Source organism: Protopterus annectens, chromosome 4.part0, assembly GCF_019279795.1.
Source record: "Protopterus annectens isolate FY-2018-M chromosome 4.part0, PAN1.0, whole genome shotgun sequence".
Taxonomy (NCBI): Eukaryota; Metazoa; Chordata; order Ceratodontiformes; family Protopteridae; genus Protopterus; species Protopterus annectens.
In genome coordinates, this window is record NC_056733.1 from 1,768,681,601 (window position 1) to 1,768,705,373 (window position 23,773).

Here is a 23,773-nt window from a genome sequence, read left to right on the forward strand (position 1 = left end):
GTCCCGCTTTAGTTGCGAGAGAGAGCGTGAGAACGCAAGAGTAGACAGCCAACATTAACAGAGAGTACATGGTTATGGTCATGATTTTTCCATCTTCCATTGACTGACCTGGTTCATCTTTATAAGTATGTTGCTGCAGAGATTTATACCTGAATGTATGCAAGTAAGTTTTCCAAAAAAAAAGCTTCTGGTTGGTTATTTATGTAATAATGTCACAGTATATAATGAAGTGAACTAGTAGCAATTGATGGTCAATTTCGCTGATTTTTGCAACTTTGCAAGAGCATTGTTTTTTTTGGGGGGAGGGGATTTTCAAGTGCTTGCGTACCACTTGCGAGCCACTTGCTAGTATTGTGGCTTTTATTCGTCTTTTCCTCGGCAAACAGCTTTCTTTTTTTAAAATCACATTTAAGTGTGCCTACCATGGATGTAATCTTTGAGTGCGACTGGCGGTTGCAGACGAGTAAGAAACGCACACCTCTCATCTGCCCGGTATCTGGTAGTAATTAAGTACTATTTTCCAATCCAGTCTAGAAATTAATTTAAGCAGCAGTGGTGTGTGGCACATTTAAAATCTGACTACTGTCGTAGTAAAACCCACCAATAAACGAAACACAATTACACAATGGCAGTTGTATGTTAGAAACAAAACCAGCCACCATTGAGAAGAACACTAAAAATATAGTGACAAATTTAAATATTTGGTGACTGTCTGTATCAGTTCTTTATTAAAGAATGATGAAGCGCTTACCATATTTTCGGTGTTCTTTTCACAGTGGCTGGTTTTGCAGTTACTGTTGCCGTAGTGAGTTCTTTGTTTGTTGTTTTTTTTTTTTTACTACTTAAAATACTACTGCCTAGAAAATCCAGCATGGCTGACATATCTTTTAAGAATGCCAATGTATTCTCTTGTAATAGGCAACAACACTGGATGCACTGAGACAGTCATGTTTGCTTGTACACTTTTCCTTCTTTCCCGTTTCAGCAAACTAAATAAAAAGTATGATTTCCTGACCTCCGTGGTTTTTATGGAGGTAATATCCAAGCTGTGTAGGAGTATCCAAGGAATGAAGGATTCTTTCACCCTTGGACAGTAGATTAAGAAGGTTGGCAGCTGAATACTCTGACTGAAGATGCACATTGTGATTATTTTAGACATGAAGGAAGGTTTAGTTCTGAGGTTTGCCCTAACTTTGGGGAAGACTAGAAAAGGCTTATTACACAATGTGTGGGGTTCTAATGCACTCAGATCAGATCAGCTTTCCATATTCACCCATCACCAAAGGCAGTAAAACATTTTAGCCCACACAGTGCTCCATATACTCCAATGAAATGCTTATGCATTTCCACATCAGTTGAGACTTGAGGAATATGCCTTTTTTAAGATGTCTCTGAGGGTTTAAAAATGCATCAGAGATTAAGTGCCAAAGGGCATTCCCATACAAAGCATAAAAGAGCAAAAGGTTTTTACATGAATATGTAAATAATGCTAGCTGTTATCAACCTTCTACAGTCTTCATCTTCTTTTGCTTGTTGGAATGTAACCCTTTTGTTACATTTAATTGTGCAGTGTATTAATATCTTGTTTTTAAATCATTCATTCCCTGTTATTGCTGCCACAGGGCAAGTGAACTAAAAATGTAAGGCTATCTTATCGCAATGTGTTTTGGGCATGTCAATCTTCCAGAGACTGAATAAAATGTATTCTATCTTTTACATCCTTGGGTATTTAAAATTTTAGCCTAGTTAATCTACAGAAGTGCTGGGTTTAGTTAACATTAATATGAAGCAGTAAAAGGGAACCTTGGAGGAAATTATTCATTTTGATGTCATTTTGTGGTTACTGTGCATACAAACAGATTGCTGAAGAAGTCGTCAGGGAAAATGTTTCATTTTTGTGCTTGTGCATGCATAGACAAAGTACTGAAGGGGTCGTTGGGGGGAAAATGTTTAATTCTTGTGCTTGTGCATACATGGACAAAGTATGCAAGAAATCCTTGTGGGGAATGATTAATTTAGATCTGTTTGTGGTTACTATGCATACAAACAGACAGCTGAAGTCACTGGTGAAATTTGTTTTATTTTTGTGCTTGTGCATACATGGAAAAGTAATTAAGGGAATCTTGGGAGAAATTATTCATTTTGATGACTTTTGGTGGTGCTTGTGTATACATGGACAAACCTGACTGAAGGTGACATTGGAGAAAATGTTTCATTTTAGTGCTTGTGCATACATGGACAAAGTACGCAAGGAATCCTTGGGGGGAATTATTAATTTCAATGTAATTTTGTGGTTACTATGCATACAAACAGACTGCTGAAGACGTGGTTGGAGAAAATGTTTTATTTTGGTGCTTGTGCATACATGGAAAAGTAATTAAGGGAATCTTGGTGGAAATGATTCATTTTGATGTCATTTGCTCCTTATGTGCATACATGGACAATCTATTGAATGGATCATTTGGGAAAATGTTTCATTTTGGTGTTTTTGCATACAAGGACAAACTGCTTAAGGAAACCTTGGGAAATAATTCATTTTGATGTCATTTGCTTTTGGTCATTAGGGGAACTGTTTCATTTTGGTGGCTGTGCATACATGGGGAAACTACTGAAGCAGTCTTGGGGGGGATTTAACCCCACAGCATATTATAGTTTTCATTTATTAGTTATTTCTTGAGTGTTTATGGTACTACTACATGGCCTTATAGATTTATGCTGAACCCTTTACTATTTGGAATCTGCTTACTGGCAACTATTTGATAATGCCTTGGTATTTCTATTTAACTGGTATACGTGCATGTGCCTTGGTATTTCTATTTAACTGGTATACGTGTGAGTGTGTGTTTGGGTGTGTGTGGGGAGTACAACTTCACTGGAATGAAGTCTGCAAAATTTTAAATGAGAATATATTTTGTTTTTTGACCCATGAAGATATGAAAGCTGCTTCATCATGCAAGTAATTACCACCCTGGCATACGGCTGACTATGATCATTCAGGGAGCAGCATTGTGAAAGGGGCGTGGCCTGGTCAGCAGTTTAAGGAAGTGCACAGACAGCAATGTGTAGATGTGGGTGTGGCTTGTTGGGGGCAGCAGTCTAGGAGGTGTGAGTACAAATCTGAAAATCCTGTCTACACCCCTGACTGAAAGCAGTACCTGTTCAGCAATTTTTTGTGAGATCAGACTAAGCACAGAAAGAAAACTGAAAATGAGCATGACATACTGAACCAAATGTTTTTCTTTTTTTTTTTACTTTGCATTTTTATTGTTTGACATGTAATGCGGTTTCCAGTAGTTTTGTTTTACATAGACATTTTCACATATAATGTACATTCCACAGTTGCCTACCAAATTATACAACCTGTTTGTCATGGCGCTGATGACCCTAATACATGTCATTTATATCTTAATTCAGAAGACATAATTTATTTCTTTGTTTACACATTCATACTTTAGGGTTAACCTCCCCATTAACTGGACTTTGGCTTTTCTTCCCCAGAGTTTTTCCCCTTACACATTTCATGCTGTATCAATCACCATATTCAAAGTTCTGGGTACTATTTTTCTCCGCCCTACAATTTTCAGAGTTACCCGAGTTTGGGTATGGTGTACCTTACCTCTGGCTATCCCTGTACCCACATTTATTAGTAACCACTCCTTTTCCATTATAACTACTATTTCTACTATTTTTCCTGTTGCATTCCTTACCCTTTTTGCACTACTTGGCTGGTCCACTCATTGCCCAAACCACTCCCTTGCATCTTCTTGTCAGTGTTAATGAATACTTTTTCCATAAATTCTGCATCCAGATCATCACTGTTTCTTCTGAATAAACACCTAAACCTTTCCCTTTACCCACGTTAGGTGTCATTCTTCTCAATTCCCAAGTAAGCAGTTGAGGTTCTATTCTCTCATTTCTAGACCATCCCTTTCCTTTACAAACTCCAAAAAGGTGTAAGTCACTGTGATCTGGTGTCTTCTTTCACAGTAATTTAATCCATATTTCTCTTGCATCCTTCCATAGTGGTACAGGCTCCCTACCTGTCCACCTTATATGTGTCTGATCATTGTTTTTCCTCCCCACATCACCAACACTTTGTGGATGGGTACTATCCTTCTCAATGTATCCTTACAGGTGAACTGTACCACCTATGCACCATTTGTCTGTTCTGATTCCCAATAGGACCAGCCTCATTTAACAGTTCCATCACCAATAATACATCTTCCCAGAAGCATTCTTCAGGCCATGTCACATCCTATTTGCTACAATGATCCCTTAACTTACCAAAAGCACACTCACATACCCATTGAACGAGCTGCGTGTAAACGACTAGCTTTCACCATTTTCATCTGTCTCCAGCTATTTCCCAAAGCGAGGCCTACCACATAACTTACTATTTCTCCTTCTGAATCTTTAGGCTTCTCCTTGTTCTTATACACGACCTACCACATAACTTACTATTTCTCCTTCTGAATCTTTAGGCTTCTCCTTGTTCTTATACACGGCCTACCACATAACTTACTATTTCTCCTTCTGAATCTTTAGGCTTTTCCTTGTTCTTATACACGGCCTACCACATAACTTACTATTTCTCCTTCTGAATCTTTAGGCTTCTCCTTGTTCTTATACACGGCCTACCACATAACTTACTATTTCTCCTTCTGAATCTTTAGGCTTCTCCTTGTTCTTATACACGGCCTACCACATAACTTACTATTTCTCCTTCTGAATCTTTAGGCTTCTCCTTGTTCTTATACACTGCCTACCACATAACTTACTATTTCTCCTTCTGAATCTTTAGGCTTCTCCTTGTTCTTATAGAATCTTTAGGCTTCTCCTTGTTCTTATACAGAATCTTCTGAGGACACTGATTAATAGCTCTAAGAATCACCCTTTACAACAGCAACCTCCTTTCTGGAAATTTTGCTTTTCTTTGAGGACAGAGAAGGACATTCATTCATTTAACAGTTTATCCCGTAGGTCCTTCATCTTGCTAATGCTCTTTACTTCTCAGTACTCCAACTTATCCTCCTGCTCCTTTGGGCAACTTCCACATTCCTCTCTAATTCTTTTGTCCCCTTTGTCTGTGAATTGCAATGTACAACCTAGCAGCCTATGAATCATCTTGTTGGTACTGTCCTCTACCTTACTCATTTTCTTCCCATTTCTAGCCTTCCATCCCTTTACCAGGCAACCCATGATAAATTTGTATTTTCTAAGGCTCTGAGCCTTTGCACAGTGTTATAGCAGTCACATGTTGCCTGAAATCTGGCAGGCCCGGCTCTCTCGCTTTCTTATGAGCCCTATGCCTGTCTTTCATGATCATCCCTATTTTGCTTTACCTTATCACTCTGTTGTACACCAGTTGGCTATTCCATATAATTTTACTTAGTGGACTAATCTGTATATGCCAACCAAACTCCAAAACATGCCAAAGAACCATTGTATGAATTATTTTTATTCTTCCCAAAGTATGGAAAATCTACTCGTTGATGTGCCTAGCAGTTTCCCTCCCCTTGTTTTCAGCTCCACACAGTTCTAGTCTCTGATCGCAAATACCATTTAAATACATTAAATCCCAGGTAACCCCTCCCCCCAATCATTGAAGGAGTTTCAGGACATACCTCCAACTGTTAGTTCCAGTTCAGATCATCATAGATTTGTGAGGGTAGTAACAGAGTCCAGCACTCTAGCAAAACTACTGTCTCAAATATCCCCAGTAATTGTATAGCTTTATACTCAAGCAGCAGTATCATAGTCATCTGTAAAAGGCTGTTTGCTGCTTATTTCCCATTCAGTATGCTACCTCATCCATATTTCCCTTACTCTCCGCACCAGGCATTCAATGATCATTAAAAATAATCCTAGTGGTAATGGTCAATGCTGATGTGTTCCTCTTTGTTATGTTATGTCTTCTCTAAGTCCCTATTGATATATAATAGCAGCTTTGGAGCCCTATAGAGGACTTTCACTTCCTTCAGCCATAGGGTTGCCAACTGTCCAGAATTCTTCCAGACTGTCCAGAATTAAGAGACAGTGTCTGGAAAATGGAGGCTGCCTTTTCCGAACAGTGTATTTTCTGGAAAAAATAAAATCAATATTGGTTCACTGGTTATTATTTCCAGAGTAATGGGACTTGTATAACACAATCTTAATCATAGATTAAAGCATTGTTTTTGTTCTTAAAAGTTGTTTTCATCCTGTCCCAGCAGTCTCATGTGCACAGAGCACCGTTAACATATTATGGTTTCTCTCAACAGGTTGAAACTTGTGGCAGCAGAGAACCACGCTCTCAGTACTCCAACCTGTCAGCCTCTGGATAGCAACAATTCCTTGTGCTTGTTAGTACACAGCATGCCCCCAGGCTCATATATATTATAGATTATATCTGTATATGTAAGGTAACACTAACATTTACTTATTGTAACCAGTTCAGCATCTCTAATTGTGTATTTTTTTCCCATTCCAAGTCCTGTCATCCTTGCCACTCCCTTGTTGCATCCCATCAGAGACACTGTCCACTGCTGTCTGGCAACAAAACCTTATAAACAAGACAGCATGTGCTTCACCTTCTCTGCAAAGTGAAACTTCTTTTACTTTGGCCAGACACTAATATGATGTTAAGTTACAGTTTAACAGCCACACTTTTAAATCCTACTTAAGAAAAAGAAGAAAACAAATGAAATAAGATAAAAATCTTAGCGTTTTTGACTTTCATGAAAGGTGAAGTTGAATCACTTTTCACATTCGCATTTATACTTGCTCCTTTTTAATGGAGCTAATTACCATTATTGTGTACTTTCCAGTTTCTCAAAAGTGAAGTGGTAGGACTGTAGCTAGAAAATTCAGATTCTGTTTCCGAAGTCAACGACAGTTTAATAGTTTGAGCTGGTCAAGATGGGTGATGATCTTGGGGAAAATTGGTGGGAGCATGGAGATAAACCGGATAAGGTTAGGTTTAAGTGTTTGATGTTTTGTGGGAAAGTCATTTGTGCTGAAGCATAATTTCTTGTACTTGCAAGAGAAAGGCGTGCTGTGAAACATGCATGCCAGCTTAGATGCAGCTCAGACTGCAGTGAGACAGCAATAGTCTGTGGAAAGACAACTTGACAAATGTATCTAGTCTGGATAATGTTACTTGGTTAATTCATTTGTGAAATTGTGTTTAACGGATGAATATATGTAATCTATTCTGATTTTATTTCCTTTTGAGATGACAACCTTACAATCCTCTGTTTTCAGATAAATTTAACTCCAGGGTCACCACCTGTTTCTCATTATGCAGGACATTTGCTGGTTGCACAGTTGTGACTTGCGACAAAACATGAACATTGGAAAATGTTCTCAGATTTTAGGGTAAAAATACAGTTGCATAAGACAACTGTGTAATTTATCATTAAAACCTAAATATTACTTAAAACTGCATATACTCAAGTTCTATGGGAATGATTTTTTTCGTTTGGCAAAAAATGAAGTCCAGTCTTTTGTACTGGATATACATATGTAGTTTAACCTGCAGATCAGAAAGAAAAGGTAAAAAAAAAACTGTCATCTACACAGGTTACGCCTGGCGACCTGGACAATAGGTCTTTTTTCGGTGAATACTTGGTTTCTTTGATGTGTTTGATTACTATAAATAGAAGCAACATGGATTGTTTTTATTAGTGGGAGATATTGGAAGCTAACCTATATCAGATGTCTTTGCAAAAGTCGAGAGAGAGTGAGTCGAGTTATGGATATCTAAGGTATATTTAAGGAATTGTACAGTAATGGTTTAGTATTTAAGGCATTGTACAGTAATAGTTTAAGAATATTGTTATAGCTCGAATTAAACAAGAACCACAAAGCACACCTAAATGCAAATTCAACATTTCTCAATCGAGGTTTTAAGGGCACAAGAAAAATATGTTACAAATAATCTATATTCGTTGGAAAAAGTAACCTTTTGACATTAGGATTGTAAAGTCCGTGGGAGTTCTCCAAAACTTGGGTAAGAACATATTGTTTTCAGGCTATTATAGTGTAGTCTGTGTTCCACATTGCCCTTGGGCCAGAGCACAGGTTAGCATTTTCTATGAATCTATACGTTAACTTTGGAGACTTTAGAAAATATGTTTCTTGAATTGTTCACAAGTAAATTCTCTGAACATGCATCCTCAACACAGTGCAAAGTAAAATTGAATTTAAAAAAATTGCTCGAAAGAAAATAGGCTTCAGACAGCAGTATGTGGCTTCATAGCTTCATTACTATCACGAGGAATTTCATTTATTTTGTTTTGTTATCCATTCATGGTATTTGACTTGGGTACCAAAATTTCACGCATTTTGCTTTCACACACGTCCAGAGTTTTTGACATGAAAAGTTGGCAACCCTATTCAGCCACCAAACATTTCCAGTATCCTCTTTCAATGTATCTGTCATGAAGTCATATGAGATGCAGTAAAATGTTCTCTGGATGTCCATTAACACAATTTATGTTTTTCCCTGACCCTTTCCTTCAGCCCACTCAACAAAATCTAGAAGAGCAGTCAATGGTCCATGGATGATATATCTTAAATAAATCCCACTTCTTAATCCCCAGTTATTCTTAGAAGAATTGCAATCTTGCTGTCAAATTAAAAACAAAAACATTGGTATCTACATTGCATGAAGATGCAGAGTGGTCATTTTTGACATCTGTCTCTTTCTGTGTTTTTTTTTTTTTTTTTTTTTTTTTTTATACATTACAATAGTTATCTCTTCCATAGAATTAATTTCCCTTCTTCTGTGGTATCATTGAGCAGATCTGTCATTGTACTGGTCGCCTGAAAACCCTCTTATAGAGGTCAGTGGGATATCCATCTGTCCCACCCACTTTACCCACCATCCAGATGTCTGATAGCCCCAGATGCCTCCCCTTTTCCTATCGGCAGATTTATTCTTTGTCGTTCCTCTTCACTCAGTACATACCCTTTACATTAATAGTCCACTCTACCTTGGGGGTTCAACTTTTTGTAAAGCTCAGTGTAGTAACATTGAAATTGTGCCATTATTTCTCATTTGTGCAGTTTCCTCTACACTTTCATGTTCTAGTAAACTAACCTAGGCCTTCATTTTCAGATCCTTGATTCTCCACATCAGCATCTTGATGTTCATATCTCCTCTCTTCCACCACTCTGCCTCATCTCACCTTCTCAGCTTTTATCTTGTATTCCTCATGTTTTTTTCAGTCAGTTTGTCTACTTGTATAGCATTTTACAACTTTCTAAACCTATCTTCTAGAGCTGTCGCTTCCTGCACCCCTTATTTTCTCATTTTTCCTCTTCTTGTTATGACATTGCTGCACCTAGTAGCTTTCACCCCATCCCCTTCACCAATTCCTAGTATGCCTCTGGAGTTTTTATTGAAGTTTACAGTCTTCCTGATCATATCCTGTGTACATTTAATATTGTCACTCCTCATCTAGTGTCCCAGATTCCATCTCTACCCAACTATTGTCAAATTTCTTAATTCCTTCTCAGCTTAACAATGGCGTCACCTGATAAGTTGCTTTGCCTGCAGTATACAGCTGTCATTTCTTAATATCTTTTCCTTTCCACCAATAGTCTATTCAGTCTTCTGATTTGTTTGATTTCACACCTCAAAAAAGTAAACCCTTTCACTCCTTGCCATAGGTCTTGCCACACATCCAACAGTCTCACTTGGCTCTGCCCCCCCCCCCCCTGCAGCATCTTAGTAATGGGTGCTAACTCTAACCCTACACCTTACCGTAATAAAAACATTCCCATAACACTGCCACTACACAGGACACACTCATACACACATACACACACACTAACAACACCACATCTATCCATTACACAAGACACATGCATACACGCAAACATACACTAACAATACCACATCTATCCCCAGAGTCCAAAGGAAGTCTTGCCAGTGCTAGCAGCAAGTATGCCAAATACACAGAAGATTAATGAATACATTAAGTGGCTGAAATGGTTAACTCCAGAGAAAGGTGTAAGTCTGGTGAAGAGTTGATGGACAACCTGGAGTAGGAATCAGTTTTATTTTAAAGGTGGACTGCACCTCATTCCAGAAGAGATGGAAGTACCAAAGAAAGGACTAGAAAGATATGTCTCTATGGTTCTGCCCTTTTGCTAATTCAGTGGATGTGGTTCAAGAAAGGTAGGTAGCCAAACAAATGGAACAAAAAGATGACAGACTTAATGAGATATGGTTCAACAAGCAGTTGAGATTCAGATAGGGGGTGGATGTTGATTTTATGTAATGTAAGGAGTCGCTGAAAAAATGAGAGAGCTGCTGGCAGTGAATCAGGATGGTAATTTGGATATTGTTGGCATTTCAGGGACTCAAGCCAATACTCAAGTCAGTAAGGTATTAAGATCAGACATGCAAGTGCCAAGTTAATAGACAGTCCAGGAAGAACAGAGAGAAGATATATGAGGGTAGGATGACATTTTGTGTAAGAGAAGCTATCAAACACTGGATAAGAGATGAGGATAGCATTACCTAGTAAAAGGGATATAATAGGATAATGCAGAACCTAAAATAAGTACCTGTGCAGTTAAGATTGTGGGGATGCTAGTGGACAGACACCATATACTGGGCTCCTGATATCCAGGAAGGAGGACGAATAGTTGCAGGAAAGAATAAAAGAAGGAAACAAGAAGAAGAAAGTCACAGTAATGGGAGACCTAAATCTACCAGGAGTATCCTTGGAGGTCCCAACCTTAAATGTTGAGTTTAAAATTAAAGAGATTATGACCTTGGGAAAAAAGCGATTCCGTTGGCTGTTAGATAAATGCTGCAGAAAGAACTTAATCTTAAATGCGGATTAAGGCAGAGATAGGCAACAAAGAAGGAAACAGCACTAAGGCCAAGGACAGTGGTATGGAATTACAAGGGAGACCATGTGTAGAGCTACAGAAAAGCTTAAAAGGAGCTAGAGAACCAGAGACAGACTGTAGGACCATATAAGATATAGACATGAGTCAGACATGGAATACTCAGCTGCGGAAGCAGCGCTTAGGAAAATATAAAAAGGCAAGAAGAGGAGAAGGCCAGTATGGCTATACAACAAAATCAAATTAGTGATTAGGATGAAAGGGAAACATATTACAAGTAGAAAGCAGAATGGAGGAGGTAGAGGAGCCACACTAAAGCAGGAAGGCAGGAGAGCTGCAAAGGAAGTGACCTCAGCGGAGGCCAAGATAGAACAGGAGCTAGTGGATTACAAAGAGGGCAGACACTTCTGTGGATATATTTCAGAGAAACGTTAGGGGGATGTAGGTGTCACAAAGCTAAATAAGGACAGGAATCAGGTCATAAATGATGGGAACAAAGCTGAAGTGTTGCATGTATACTTTATGTCAGTATTCCCCAAGGAAAAGAAAGGAAGAATGACATGCTTGGAATAGAAGTACAAAATGGGGAGAACAACAGGCAGACAGGAGTAGAAAGAGAGAGAGAGAGAACGATGAAGTGGAGAGGCTGCACTGAAAAATAGAGGCACGGGGGTAGGCTTCATTACCCCAATACTCAAAACCTTGGCTGAAGTGCTGACATCTGCCCTGATGTAGATTTTTGTCCTTTGCAGAAGCATCAGAGGACATAAAATAGTAATGGTTCACCTGCACAATGTGCAGGGAGGTGGGGATGCAAACAGCCAGAAGAATTGCAGACCATTTAGCCTGATATCACAGTTTGGGAAGATCATAGAAGATATATTAACGGGAAGGCTGAGTGCTTTGTTGGATGATAGTAACATCCAGGACTGTAGCCAGTATGTATTCACGGTCAGGAGGAGCTTTCAGGAAAATCTGATCCACTTTTATGGCTGTGTCAAAGGGAAACTGGATGGGGGGTTCCAGTAGATGTGGTCTATTCAAATTCTTTTAAAGACATTGATGAGGAACCCCAAGAAGGCTGCTGTGTAAACTGCAGGGATTGAGGTGAATAATGAGGGACTGTATATAGGCTTGGCTGAAGAATAGGACACAGTGAAGCAATTTATGGGAAGAATATCCCAGTGTGACTGGAAATGTGTACAGTTAGACAGTTGCATTTTCCTTTGAGAGAAACCAGCTGAATTTCTTAGTTTCTGAATGTGGCAAGTTTAATAAAGAAGAGTATGAACATTAAATTAGTTTACTGGCCAGACAGTGAGCAGGAAATGGTTTATTAACTACAGATCAGGAGCAGTTAGTTAGCTTTATAAAGATTAAACTTGCTATACTTTACACATTTTTACTGCTAAATGATAAGGATTCCTGTCATATAATTAATAATCAAACCATTAAATCCCTGAAATTCAAATCAAAATAAACAAAACCCTACTCCCAATGAAAACCTGCCACAATTAAAAAGTTCAAGGGAAAATGGAAAATGCAGCTAACACACAGCAACTAACAAGACATACTCCAAACCAACATTTTCTCTCAATCCGTCAAGTGGGGTGTTTTAACCCTCGCACAGACCCACCCTATGGAGAAGACAGCAAGTCTGCAAACACCTCCACCCCAGTGGAGAAGTCTGCAAGTCCACAAGTGGTGCTATTTGCTAAAAGCATGGTTTGTGTTCATATTAAATGACAATGTCCATGACCTGACAGTGGCTTTTGAAACAAAGTTCAACCTCCAGGGACTTGATTATTTGGACTTCAAAATAAGACCACATCCTCCCTACTGCCTGGTAAATGTACACGACTGTCTGCACTATTTCTTCTTTACCAATACATTCTACTTTTGTGAACTGGCATTTGTCACTAGGTCATTGAACAAGACCCTTGTGGTCTAGTCTGTTCAGCTCATATAATAAATAAATAAACAAGGAAGAAAACAACACTTAAATCACAAATAAGAATTGACAGATATTGGCCTGACGGATTGGGACACAATACAATGCCATAATCAAAAGAGAGAATGGACTCACATATTGCAAATAGAAGTATATCTTAGGCAACAATGTGTTTCAGATTGTGTAGAATATCAGTTCTGGAACTCACAGTGGAGAAAATCCAAGTAGGATGTTCAGAACAGGAAAGGGAAGCCCTTTATCTAAATCTTGACATGTTTTATGGGAGAATCTATAAGCTGAAAATCTCCAACTACTGGTCCTTTGTGTTTCTTACATACCAAACAAACAGTATTTTGCTTTCACTTTATATTTGTTTGCAATTCCACATAAGTTTGTATTCTAGGGGTAGAGGAAGAGGAGGTTCAGAGCAAGTCTGGGGGCATAAGACACTGTAGAAAACAAAATGGAACATATCCAAAAATTGAGCATGATTGCCCCTAGTGGCAGTAGGGAGGGTGTTACATAACTTTGACTTTATGATATGGCATGCAAAAAGATTAATATGTATTCATAGTCCTTAACTCCTGCTTGTTCTTGTGAGGAACTGAGAAAGCTAACTGGTGATTTTAATGAAAACATTTATATAGAGTAAGACTAATAACAGGTTCATAGGTAAGTATTAGGCTAGCTGCCCTTGTGGACCATTTTAATCTTAGCCCATTTCCCTTCCAAAATTGAAAATCAGACCTTGTGTCGGTGAGGTGAATACCTTAACCATTATACCAGCCCATAAACCCAATACTTCAGTATATCCAAAGCTGGAATCAAACCCTGCATTATTGGTGCTGTTGCTCATATCTTACTGCATTAATATGTTGAGCCATGAAGAAAGAAGAAAATTTAGTAAATAATGCTAACATGAGAAGAGTACGGCTTGTTTGGTGCTTTTATCATATAAGGGAACATAATACCAGTCAAGTAGGCATTATCTAGTACAATTTACTATCATATTTGCAAATGGCATTTGGTCGAGTGTGACATTGTTGAAATGCAGATTTCCTGTAGGCATTTATGTGAACCAAAATACATTGAATTCAAAAGACTGATTGACATATTGTTTACGCTTTCCATAAAATAAAAAAGTCCAACTAGCATGATGGTAGTTCACTGAAGGAATTTGTATGTGTGTGTGCATCCTTCCATATCTTTCTGCAGGTGTGGGCACCTGTATGCCAAGGTAAGTGTAAAGCACAAGATTAAATGTACACGTCTTGTTGACAGGGCATCCAGCTGTAACCCATAATTGTTGTATTTATTCTGCCAGGTTTACGTTGGGGGGTGCACATGGTGGATTTGTACCTGGTGTGATTGAAAATATGTATGAGACAGTTTTGACTCAAAAAGGTAAACAGATGCTATGTGTATATGGGTATCAGTACAATCATGAGAAAGCCGTGACCAGTAGGACGTATTGGTGCTGTACAAAGATGTTAAAGGATAAATGTAAAGGGAGATGCATGACTGAAATGGTGGAGGAATGGATGTACATAAGTTGGAGAAAAGTACGATACATTTTCATGCCCCTGATGCTATTAAATGTAAAGTGTTTAAAGTTAGGGAGAATATCAGAAGGAGAGCTGAACACTCTGTCAAAGACCCGTGTAAGATCGTGTCTGAAATTCTGACTGATACACCAAGCACTGTAGTTAATTCACTGCCAAACACATCAGCACTAAAGCAAACTGTAAATAGGGTCAAGCAAAGGAAAATGAGGGCTATGTGTTCGGATATGTGTTCCCTGTGTGCCCTAATGCCAGACCTATTGCCTATAAAAAATGGTCACTTTATTGTGAAACATAGAGGCAAGACATCAGCAGTGGGTAATTGTGTTATTATAACCACTGAGTCTAATTTATGGATGCTATGTGCCTCGTATTACAGCTTTGTGGACGGCACTTTCCCCATTAACACCACTGAATGTAAAACTGTAAAAAAATCCCTTGCGCAGAGGAAAAGGAGACAATCCAAAAAATGAAATCCACAGAGGCAGTATATCAATAAAAACTGTTGATTTATTTGTAAGCACTTTCGCAATAAAAATTGCTTCATCAGACTGTCCGATGAAGCAATTTTTATTGCGAAAACACTTACAAATAAATCAGGAGTTTTTATTGATATACTGCCTCTGTGGATTTTGTTTTTTGGATTGTCTCCTTTTCCTCTGCGCAAGGGATTTTTTTAGTTTTACTTCGTTTGTTTTGCTGCTGGTGTCTGTTTTAACCACTGAATGTAAGCAGGAATACATTATCCATTGTTGTCTGGAAGAGTCAACCATTCATAAGATTATACCCATAGTATATGGTATTTTACCACCCAAGACAGAGGAATGCTATAACAGGTTCTGGAGGTGTGTTTTATCCTTTTGTGCTCGCTTTGATCTATTGCTACGTCCATGTATGATTTTGAATGATTTTGAAAAAGGTACTGTAAATGCTATCCAACATAATTTAACTGACAGCATAGTGAAGGGGTGCTGGTTCCACCTCTGTCAGATCATTTGGAGATAGATACGAAAGCTGCATCTGGCCTCAGACTTTGGCAGCAACATACGCTTCTCAGTGCTTTGTAAACAAATACCAGCATTAGCATGTCCTGAAACCATTGCAGACACCCTAAAGGACATTGAAATGGACATGCCTCCATCCGGTAGACAGTTATGCACCTTTTTTAGGGAAAAGTACGTGCCAGGCATACCTGGAAGTTATGGAATTAGAGAATCAACAGCTGAGAGGTTGCCACCCCTGTTTGATATAGCCTTTTGGAACCAGTGAGATACATGTGCCCTAGGATATCCAAGGAGCCAGAATGCCGTATAAGGTTGGCATAGATGTCTATGTAGTCATTGTATATGTTGGAAGTCCTTCATGCAACCCAACTGGAATAGAACTGTGTGGAAGATTTGAAGACTAGAGTGATGGACTGCTTCCCCTTATCACCTAAGAGACGATGTTTGGTTGACAAAAAGGCAATGTTTGATAGACTTCTCTCACATGGTGAACAGCTGACTGTCCGTGGTTTTATTGAACTCATAGCCCAACATTGCACATTTTACAGGACTTGCTAGCTTGTGATGTCTTAATAAAATGTTCTACACATGTCACATAGGTACAGATGCAGTGTCTGTATAGCCAACATAACTTTGGAATATTTGCATTCCCCTAATATACTTCCTTACATTAATTGTATTGTTTTTGCATATGGAATTGGTGGAAGTTGTGGTGGAAGGTAAGGAAGCAAAACGGTTTGAGGTCTAATCCACAGCACTGATGCATGAAATTGGACAGCCATACTTGAAAGATTGCATTACCCAGTAGATATCACTTTACATCCTTCAAGTCTGATGAGTTCCATTGTAGGGAAATAACCTAAGTGTCATTTTCAAATTGCAGAATTATGTCTACAAGGCAGTGTGGAATAGATTGAATTACAGCTGTCACTAAATTGTTTTTTACCATTTTGCCTTTTAGATGTTATGAAATTCAAGATTTAGAGTCCAGTATTTAAACATTCGAGTAAAGCATTTTCAGGATTTCAGTAGTAAACCTCTAGTACAAAGTGAATAGCAGAATTCAATTCTTAAAATACAGATATCGTATCTGAATTGAAAATTGTTTTCCTTAGTATAGTAGAGATTATTCAAGGGAATGGGCTTTCTAAATTAGGTTAGACACAGTATACTGTAGAAAGTTTGGTACTAATGAAGACTAGATGTGGGCAATGTAACAGTGTAAAAGCACAGCAGAATGATTAGCTTTCTGAAGTAATACAATCTTCCTAGCTCACCAGCAGATGGTTACAATCATATTTAGTGACCAAAGATGCTGTGGAGGTTGCACAAAGGGCCTTCATCTCCAGAATTTTAGTAGTGAAGCATCTTGACAAGTACATCTTGGCTATGGAGTGATGAATGGTATTTAAATGGAAAGATGGGACAGAGGGAAGGTAAGTAGAAAGTAGAAAAAAAATGACTGTTGAAGGAAATTAAAGCAGAGTAGGGAATGCTAGTGGCAATGTGTGAAAAAGAAGGGGGGACTGTCCACTAGTCATTTTTGTTGTGAGGGGATTTTGCTTTATTGCTGAAAAGAAAAAAAAAATTGACTAGGACTTTTCACCGAGTTCCTTAAATTTGTCTCAGATCTGTCTGAGTGCAAGTGTGAGTTTGTGTGTGTGTGTGACAATATCAGGATTTGATTGGATGTATAGTGCAGGCACATGCATTTCCTGTGGTCTGTCAGTTTTGCGTATCAGATGGTTTGCCATGCTGAAGTCAAGTTGCGTGAAGGGGAAAGGGGAGTGTAGAAATTCATCATTGCAAGCAGCCTTAATAAATACAGACAGTTGACTAACTCTTTAACAGAAAATACAGTAACCAGTACAAAGGTTTCAAAGCTGGCATTAAAACATGAATTAAATTACCAAGAGCAAGTCAGTGAGGCAATATCAGGAATAGAAGTTTTCAGTGTAAGAGACAAATAATTAAATTTTAATGCAGCATGACAAAATTAAGTGCAGAACTAAAGATTATTTTAAGAGGACGCTTGAGTTATCACAGCACTTGCAACTTTTCCTGCTTTAAGTATAACTGTCAAAGTCAGTTAAGTCATATGGAAATGTTTGCATGGCAGTGTTGAAAAATGATTTATTATGCAGAAGAAACATGTCCATCACATTTATATTAACTCAGTTGTGTACTCAAACTAAAACTATGTTGATAATTGTAGTACAACATTGTAAGTAAATGTATTTAGAAATGTTAGAAAATGCAGATTGCTTGGCTTATATTTTCTTTGCTAGTCAAATTTTCAGAAATGATTGAAATGTAACTGCAAAAAATGCATTATAGTACAAAGAATTCCAATTAGTAATCAGTATTTTTCTTACTTTCATTCAATCTTGTCCTTATTTAGGAATCCGTGGGTTTTCACCACAGCACAGAATCAGTAGCTTTGAGGAGGCGAAAGGACTGGATCGTATTAATGAGAGGATGCCCCCTCGAAAGGATGCTGTCAACAGCATTGGTAACTCAGTGGGAAAAATGAATATGTCAGAGTCAAACGGGACCGGTGACAACAGCAATACCCAGTGAACTGCTCACAAGGACTTGAATAGTTTTAAAATTTCAATTTGTAACATGTCCTGCCTCTGACCAAGATACCATACTGCTGCTTTGGCATAAAAATTAACCCTTTTCTAAAGAACAAAGAGTCTAGCCCTGTTTCATACAAGCCTAAATATAGTACTTCAGATAAAATGATGGACTAGGTTTTTTTACAAAGGTGGTAAACATTTAAGCAGCATTTTCAGTCTGCTCCCATGCTTCCCTTTGGTCCACTGAGAAACAAGTAAGTAATCTCAATCTTCTTATTTTACTTGGGTGTATTCTTCATATTTATACATCAATGAGTGTGTTCGCCATAGTAAAACGATTTTAAACATTTCTCAGTAATTTAAGACAATATTTTATTCATAAAAGACACGTATATATCTCCATTTAAAACTGTTTTATTACTATTCAAATTTAATCTATGTCTTAAGAACAAAAGTGTAAATTTGAAAAATAATTGAAATGCAGAATATTAGAAGAGTATGTTTTGTAAACAAAATTGCTGCCTGACAATGTTCATTGTATTTGGATGCAGGCAAGTTCTTTTACTATGCTACAGGACAGCCACATTGCTTTTGATTAGGACTTTTTATTGTGACATACTGTAACAATGAATTTAGTTTGCCTGTCACATGTAATTACAAACACTGCACACAGTCACACACACACATACTTCTTTTGTAATGATCTGCCATAACGGTAAAACTAAAAATTTGTACAGTATCTCTAGAATGCATTGATGCATGTAACTAACTTTCTAAATGAAATGTGAAACTGTATTTGTGCTGTGTTTCAGACTGGTAAAACTGGATTCTTATTTGCTTTACAGTATAATATATTTGTAAAATTGTTTGTTTTTATTTGTTGATATTGCTGTAAAAAATTTTTCATGTTACTTTACAAAGATGAATTTAATTGTATTTTATGTTTGTTGTGTACAGAAGTGCCCAATAGTATCAATACACATTTTCAGTACATCTTTACTTAGTCCAAAGCAACATTTTTGGCTGCCAATGCATGACTGCATGGGTATTAAGAAGTTATAAAAATTATGAAGGCACCATTTAGTGCCTCACTTATAAGACAGTTAGTATAATCATCACTTCCTTACACACTTTAAATATTTTTTTCAAAAAGTCATTATTTTATTTTTTATTTTTCATTAACTTTATCTTGTGAGGATTCTTGTAATAAATGAATCTGAGTTTTCACATTGGAATTGATATTTGAAAAAATGATATTGTAAGCATGCCCTCTGGGAAGTTAACAGAACTTTTTTTACTCTTCAATAAAACATGCATGAATCCACAAACTGTCCTTCATACTTTTTGAAGCAGCTGCACTATATCAATATAAATGCCAAAATGACTTTTATTTGGGTTGGACTACATAGTCGAATCAAGATGGAAGACACCATTTGATACAGGTATTTATTGTGAACAACAGTACAGTCTGTAAGTTGTGAAATGGTAGTACTCTAAGTGACACTATATATTATACGGAGTCATTATGTTGTTGTTGTGTCTTTCGGCTTTTCCCGGTTAGGGGTCGACACAGCGGAACTCTGGTCCGCTAATGATTGGTAGTTGATTTTTTACATGCCAAGTTACCAGCCCTGACGCACAACCTTCAACGAAGGTATGCCCATTCACGCATGTCTCCATGCAGAAGACGCTCTAGCTGAGAATTGAACCGGACAGCGTCTTACTGTAAGGCAACAACGCTACTGCAGCACCACCACCGTGGGTAGATAGGGAGTCATTATGTAATAATGTGTATATTGTGATGTGCTGTCTAATTAGTTGATTTACCTGTCAATAAAGCAGTAACAACTGTTATGACTTAGCACATGGATATGATGGACTATCACTTTTCCATAGGTATGGGTAAGTAAGATTTGTTTCATCAGTGCAGAGAGCACAGAAGGCTTTGCATTATTATTTAGCAAGTTGCTTATACTAATAATTATTATTATTGCTTTACAAACTTTAGGCAGCCAGTATGGAACTATTAAGAAATACACATAGCTCATCGGGTAACACATTTGCTTTTAATGCAGAAGCTTATGAGCTCTATTCCCACAACAGATAGTTGGATTCATTTTCCAGTACTGAAACTGGATGAGACATTAAACAAAAGCCCCATCTGCCTGAGTTGGAGATAGCTCATTTGGATATAAAATATCCCGTGGGATTTATTGAAAATACTAGGGGTCCTTTATTTATACAAAGAGAACATTATTTACAGATTATTTACATATTTATAGAATACAGTTTTCCATTTCCTTCTTTTACTTATTATACATTTGCATTTTGTTATATCAGGTTTTTTATCCTTATTGGACCCCTACTCCTTTTCCCATATCTGCCGTCTGGTTTTACTCAATATTACTGCTGAAATACATTTCCTTTATCCTTACATTCCATATAACAAAATAATTTTATTAATTCTTTTAACATATTTTTTACTTCTGTTCTTCTGGTACCCATTTTAATCGTGTGCATGTTTATTCACTTGTGCACTTTTTTAATATCTTCAAAGAAAATTTCTTTACTCAAGTTTTCCTGTAATTTTGCCACTGTTTTACTTTTCAGAAACATATGTTCAGTAGTTTCCTCTTAAGACTTGCTCTCAGTGTAAATGACTGCTGACATTGAGAGCAGGCTGACAGCAGGTGTTTTGGAATCTGGTCTCCATAGTAAGCCTGTTTGTAGATGGGCTTTATACCATAGGAAGTCACTTACACTGATAGCAAGACTTTTAGAATCAGGGCAGACTTACACTGAGAGCAACTGTTTTGGAATCTGGCCCGTATTCTTTCACTTTTCTTTTTATATGGCATGTTTCCTTTCACTGGTAATTTATCTATTACCACTCTCCACAAAAAAAAAAAAAAAATCTTGGCATTCTGCTTTTTATTACACCATTTATTTTTATAAATTTAATTTTTCCTTCTGCTAACTTTTCCCGTGGTTTAACAAAATGAAATTGTATCATTATATTTTTGCACCATATTTTTCTCTCATTTTCTATTTAATTAATTTTTATTTTCCAGATTATTTCTTCTTAATAATGTTTTATCTTTTTATATTTTCATTCTTTTTCTTTTTTTGTTCCTTTTTACCATACTCCAAAATGTATCATACTTACATTTAAATATCTTTACAACTAATCTTTTTTCTTCTTTTAATTATCCACTTTAACGCTTTATATAAATTTAGTGAAGCAACATATACTAGTGAGTTAATTAACCCTAAGCTTCTGTCCTCTTTTATTTGCATCCTCTTTTTACTGGATTCAGTGTAGAACCTCATATAAATGAGAACATTGTCGGTAACGATTATTTTTTCAAAGTAATTGGCAACATAAATACACTTGCTAAATATGCTGTTTTCCCATTAAAACTGAATTTGTCAAAGGAACCTTTTTTTCTAAACGATATATTTTCTAGAAAAGGCAAATTCTTTTTAACTACTTGTATTCTTATTCCCAAATTTTACACCCAAAATAGAAATTTCATTCATTGTAAAATGTATTTTTCCTGTTTTAACCACTTTATTTATTTATTTATTTATTTATTTATTTAATTTTATATTTGATTACTGGGTTGGTCTGACTGGACAATCAAGTACCCATTTTCAGCAGAGAACCAGGTGCAAAAGCTCCATATCACAGTCATAAAAATACAGAATACAAAAGCTCCACTTACATGATAAAAATACAAAAGCCAGAGATGGGTACAAATTAATAGAGCAAACAATAGTATATCTTGGCATAGTATGATGAGAAGTTACAGGAGTGTACAATATATAGAGTGTACAGTAGTAAAGCAGCAAATATAATGTATTTGAGTAAGAAAGTACAGTAATACTATACAATTATATACATACATTTAAAAATACAGTTATACCTACTGCTTATAAACATCCATTTAAGTAACATATTACTTCTTTTATCCACATCTTTTTTTTGCAGTTACTATAATATTGTCTGCATAAGTTAAAATAACTGAAATCCTTAACCCTTCAGGCATTACTTACCCTGCCTCCTTTATTTTACAATGTATTTCAAAACATTTATAGTTAAAGCAAAGAGTAGAACACTCATTGGACACCCCTCCTCATATATACTTCTTTACCTAGCCAACCATTTACTAAAAGTTTTACTTTATTTCTATAAGCAGACATATATAATTTCCTGATTTTCTCACTTATATTGTATTCTTTTATTATTGCCCATAAGATTTCATGTCCTATCATCTTGAATGCCTTATTAAGATCCCCTAATCATACGTTTAGCTCTGTTTATATGATTCACAATCTCTCATAATATTATTAATAATTCTTGACATCCTTCCCTTTTGTATTATACATACCATCCTCTGTGACACTTTTCATTTTTGTTTCAAATATCTTGCACATTATTTTTATACAAATGTTATAATCATTATTGTTCAGGACTATTGGTCTCCAGTTTTCCATTATATTTTTGTCTTCTTTCATCCAGGTAACTTCCGGGGCTCCGGCTGGTGTTTTGGGGGGTGGGGGGTACTATCTATAAAGCCATCAAGGTGCAAGTAGGGTGCAGGGAGTAAAGTGAGGGCTTTTACATATAGAGAAATAGAATACTTGGGAATCAGAGATGAACTTTTCAGTTATAGGAGGATAGATAGTATGAAGCAGCAAAGCAAGTTTAGCGTGTTTTATAGGGGGCCAAGGGGAGCTAGAATTGGCCCAAAACGACTAAATGACTAATACTAGTTTGGCTGGGCTGAAACTAATCCGGACAAAAAGTCAGCAGTGCTTCCCCACTCCCACTGGTAAGCAAGAAACCCTCCTCCTCTTAATAATAATAAGGCAATGAGACAGGAACTAAAAACAAACAAAGCCCAGGATCAGCTCTGAAACTAAACTACTCACTCTAGTTCAGTAAAGTGGGAAAAAGAGATTTTTTGTTTTATAACAGCTATAAATGTGCTGTCGGGGCTAGCTGACTTTTTTAGTGTGTATCACAAGAAATAACAACAATTAGTAACTTAATTTAAGTATTCATCTACATAATTTTTTAACATAAAACCTTCATTTAGCCATTCTTTCAAAAATTTTAAGTAGTATTCCTTTTGCCATTCTGTTACTTTTTATACATTTCATATCCTATTCCATCTGGCCCAGCAGCCAGATCTATATTAACTGTGTAACACATGTAAAATGAGAGGCTGTGTCTGCATCAGTGAGGCTCATATGAAAGCTTTATTACAGGACAAAAATCAGCAGCACTTGTTCTAGTAATTGCAACACTGCTTTTGTGATATACCTTGCACAGTGTAATGGCTGTGTTTTTTACATAGGGAAAACTGTGAACAAATATAAAATCAGGGTAGCATACCACCTATCTGATCTCAGACTCCAAATCCTCAAAAACAGCTATCTACGTATTGCCATGATTTCACAGACCATGGAGATTTCCACTTGCACATCCTGGACAAGCTCACTATGGGCCCACCAGACAGAAACAAAATCATTATCCTTGAAAAAATGGAGCTAAGCTGGCAGAACAGTCCAGACACCCACCACTACCATGGTTTTAACTCAAGCATTTCCATTAAAAGTTTGCTTGCAGTCAGGAAACTAAACCATAAACTATACAGTTAAAATGGTTAACCCTGGATTTGGGCATAAAATTTTAATTATCCCCAATTGCTGCTGTTAATATGAAAAAGTCACTCAAGTAATTACACTTGTAAATCACTGCATCTACATTACCATGGTTTATCTGGTGAACTAGTGTCATGTAAAACAAGTCAGATTATTATT

At 37.0% G+C, this 23,773-nt stretch overlaps 1 protein-coding gene across 1 annotated transcript in view; it reads left to right on the forward strand.

The window, feature by feature from the left end:
• The window catches only part of LOC122800013 (serine/threonine-protein phosphatase 2B catalytic subunit alpha isoform-like), a 2,229,074-nt gene extending 2,209,802 nt beyond the window's left edge, over positions 1–19,272 (forward strand). The window contains exon 14 of the mRNA XM_044069477.1: positions 17,764–19,272. Coding sequence (XP_043925412.1) covers positions 17,764–17,942 — 179 coding nt within the window. The 3' untranslated portion in view covers positions 17,943–19,272. The remainder of the gene's footprint in view (positions 1–17,763) is intronic.
• Positions 19,273–23,773: the final 4,501 nt, after the last annotated feature.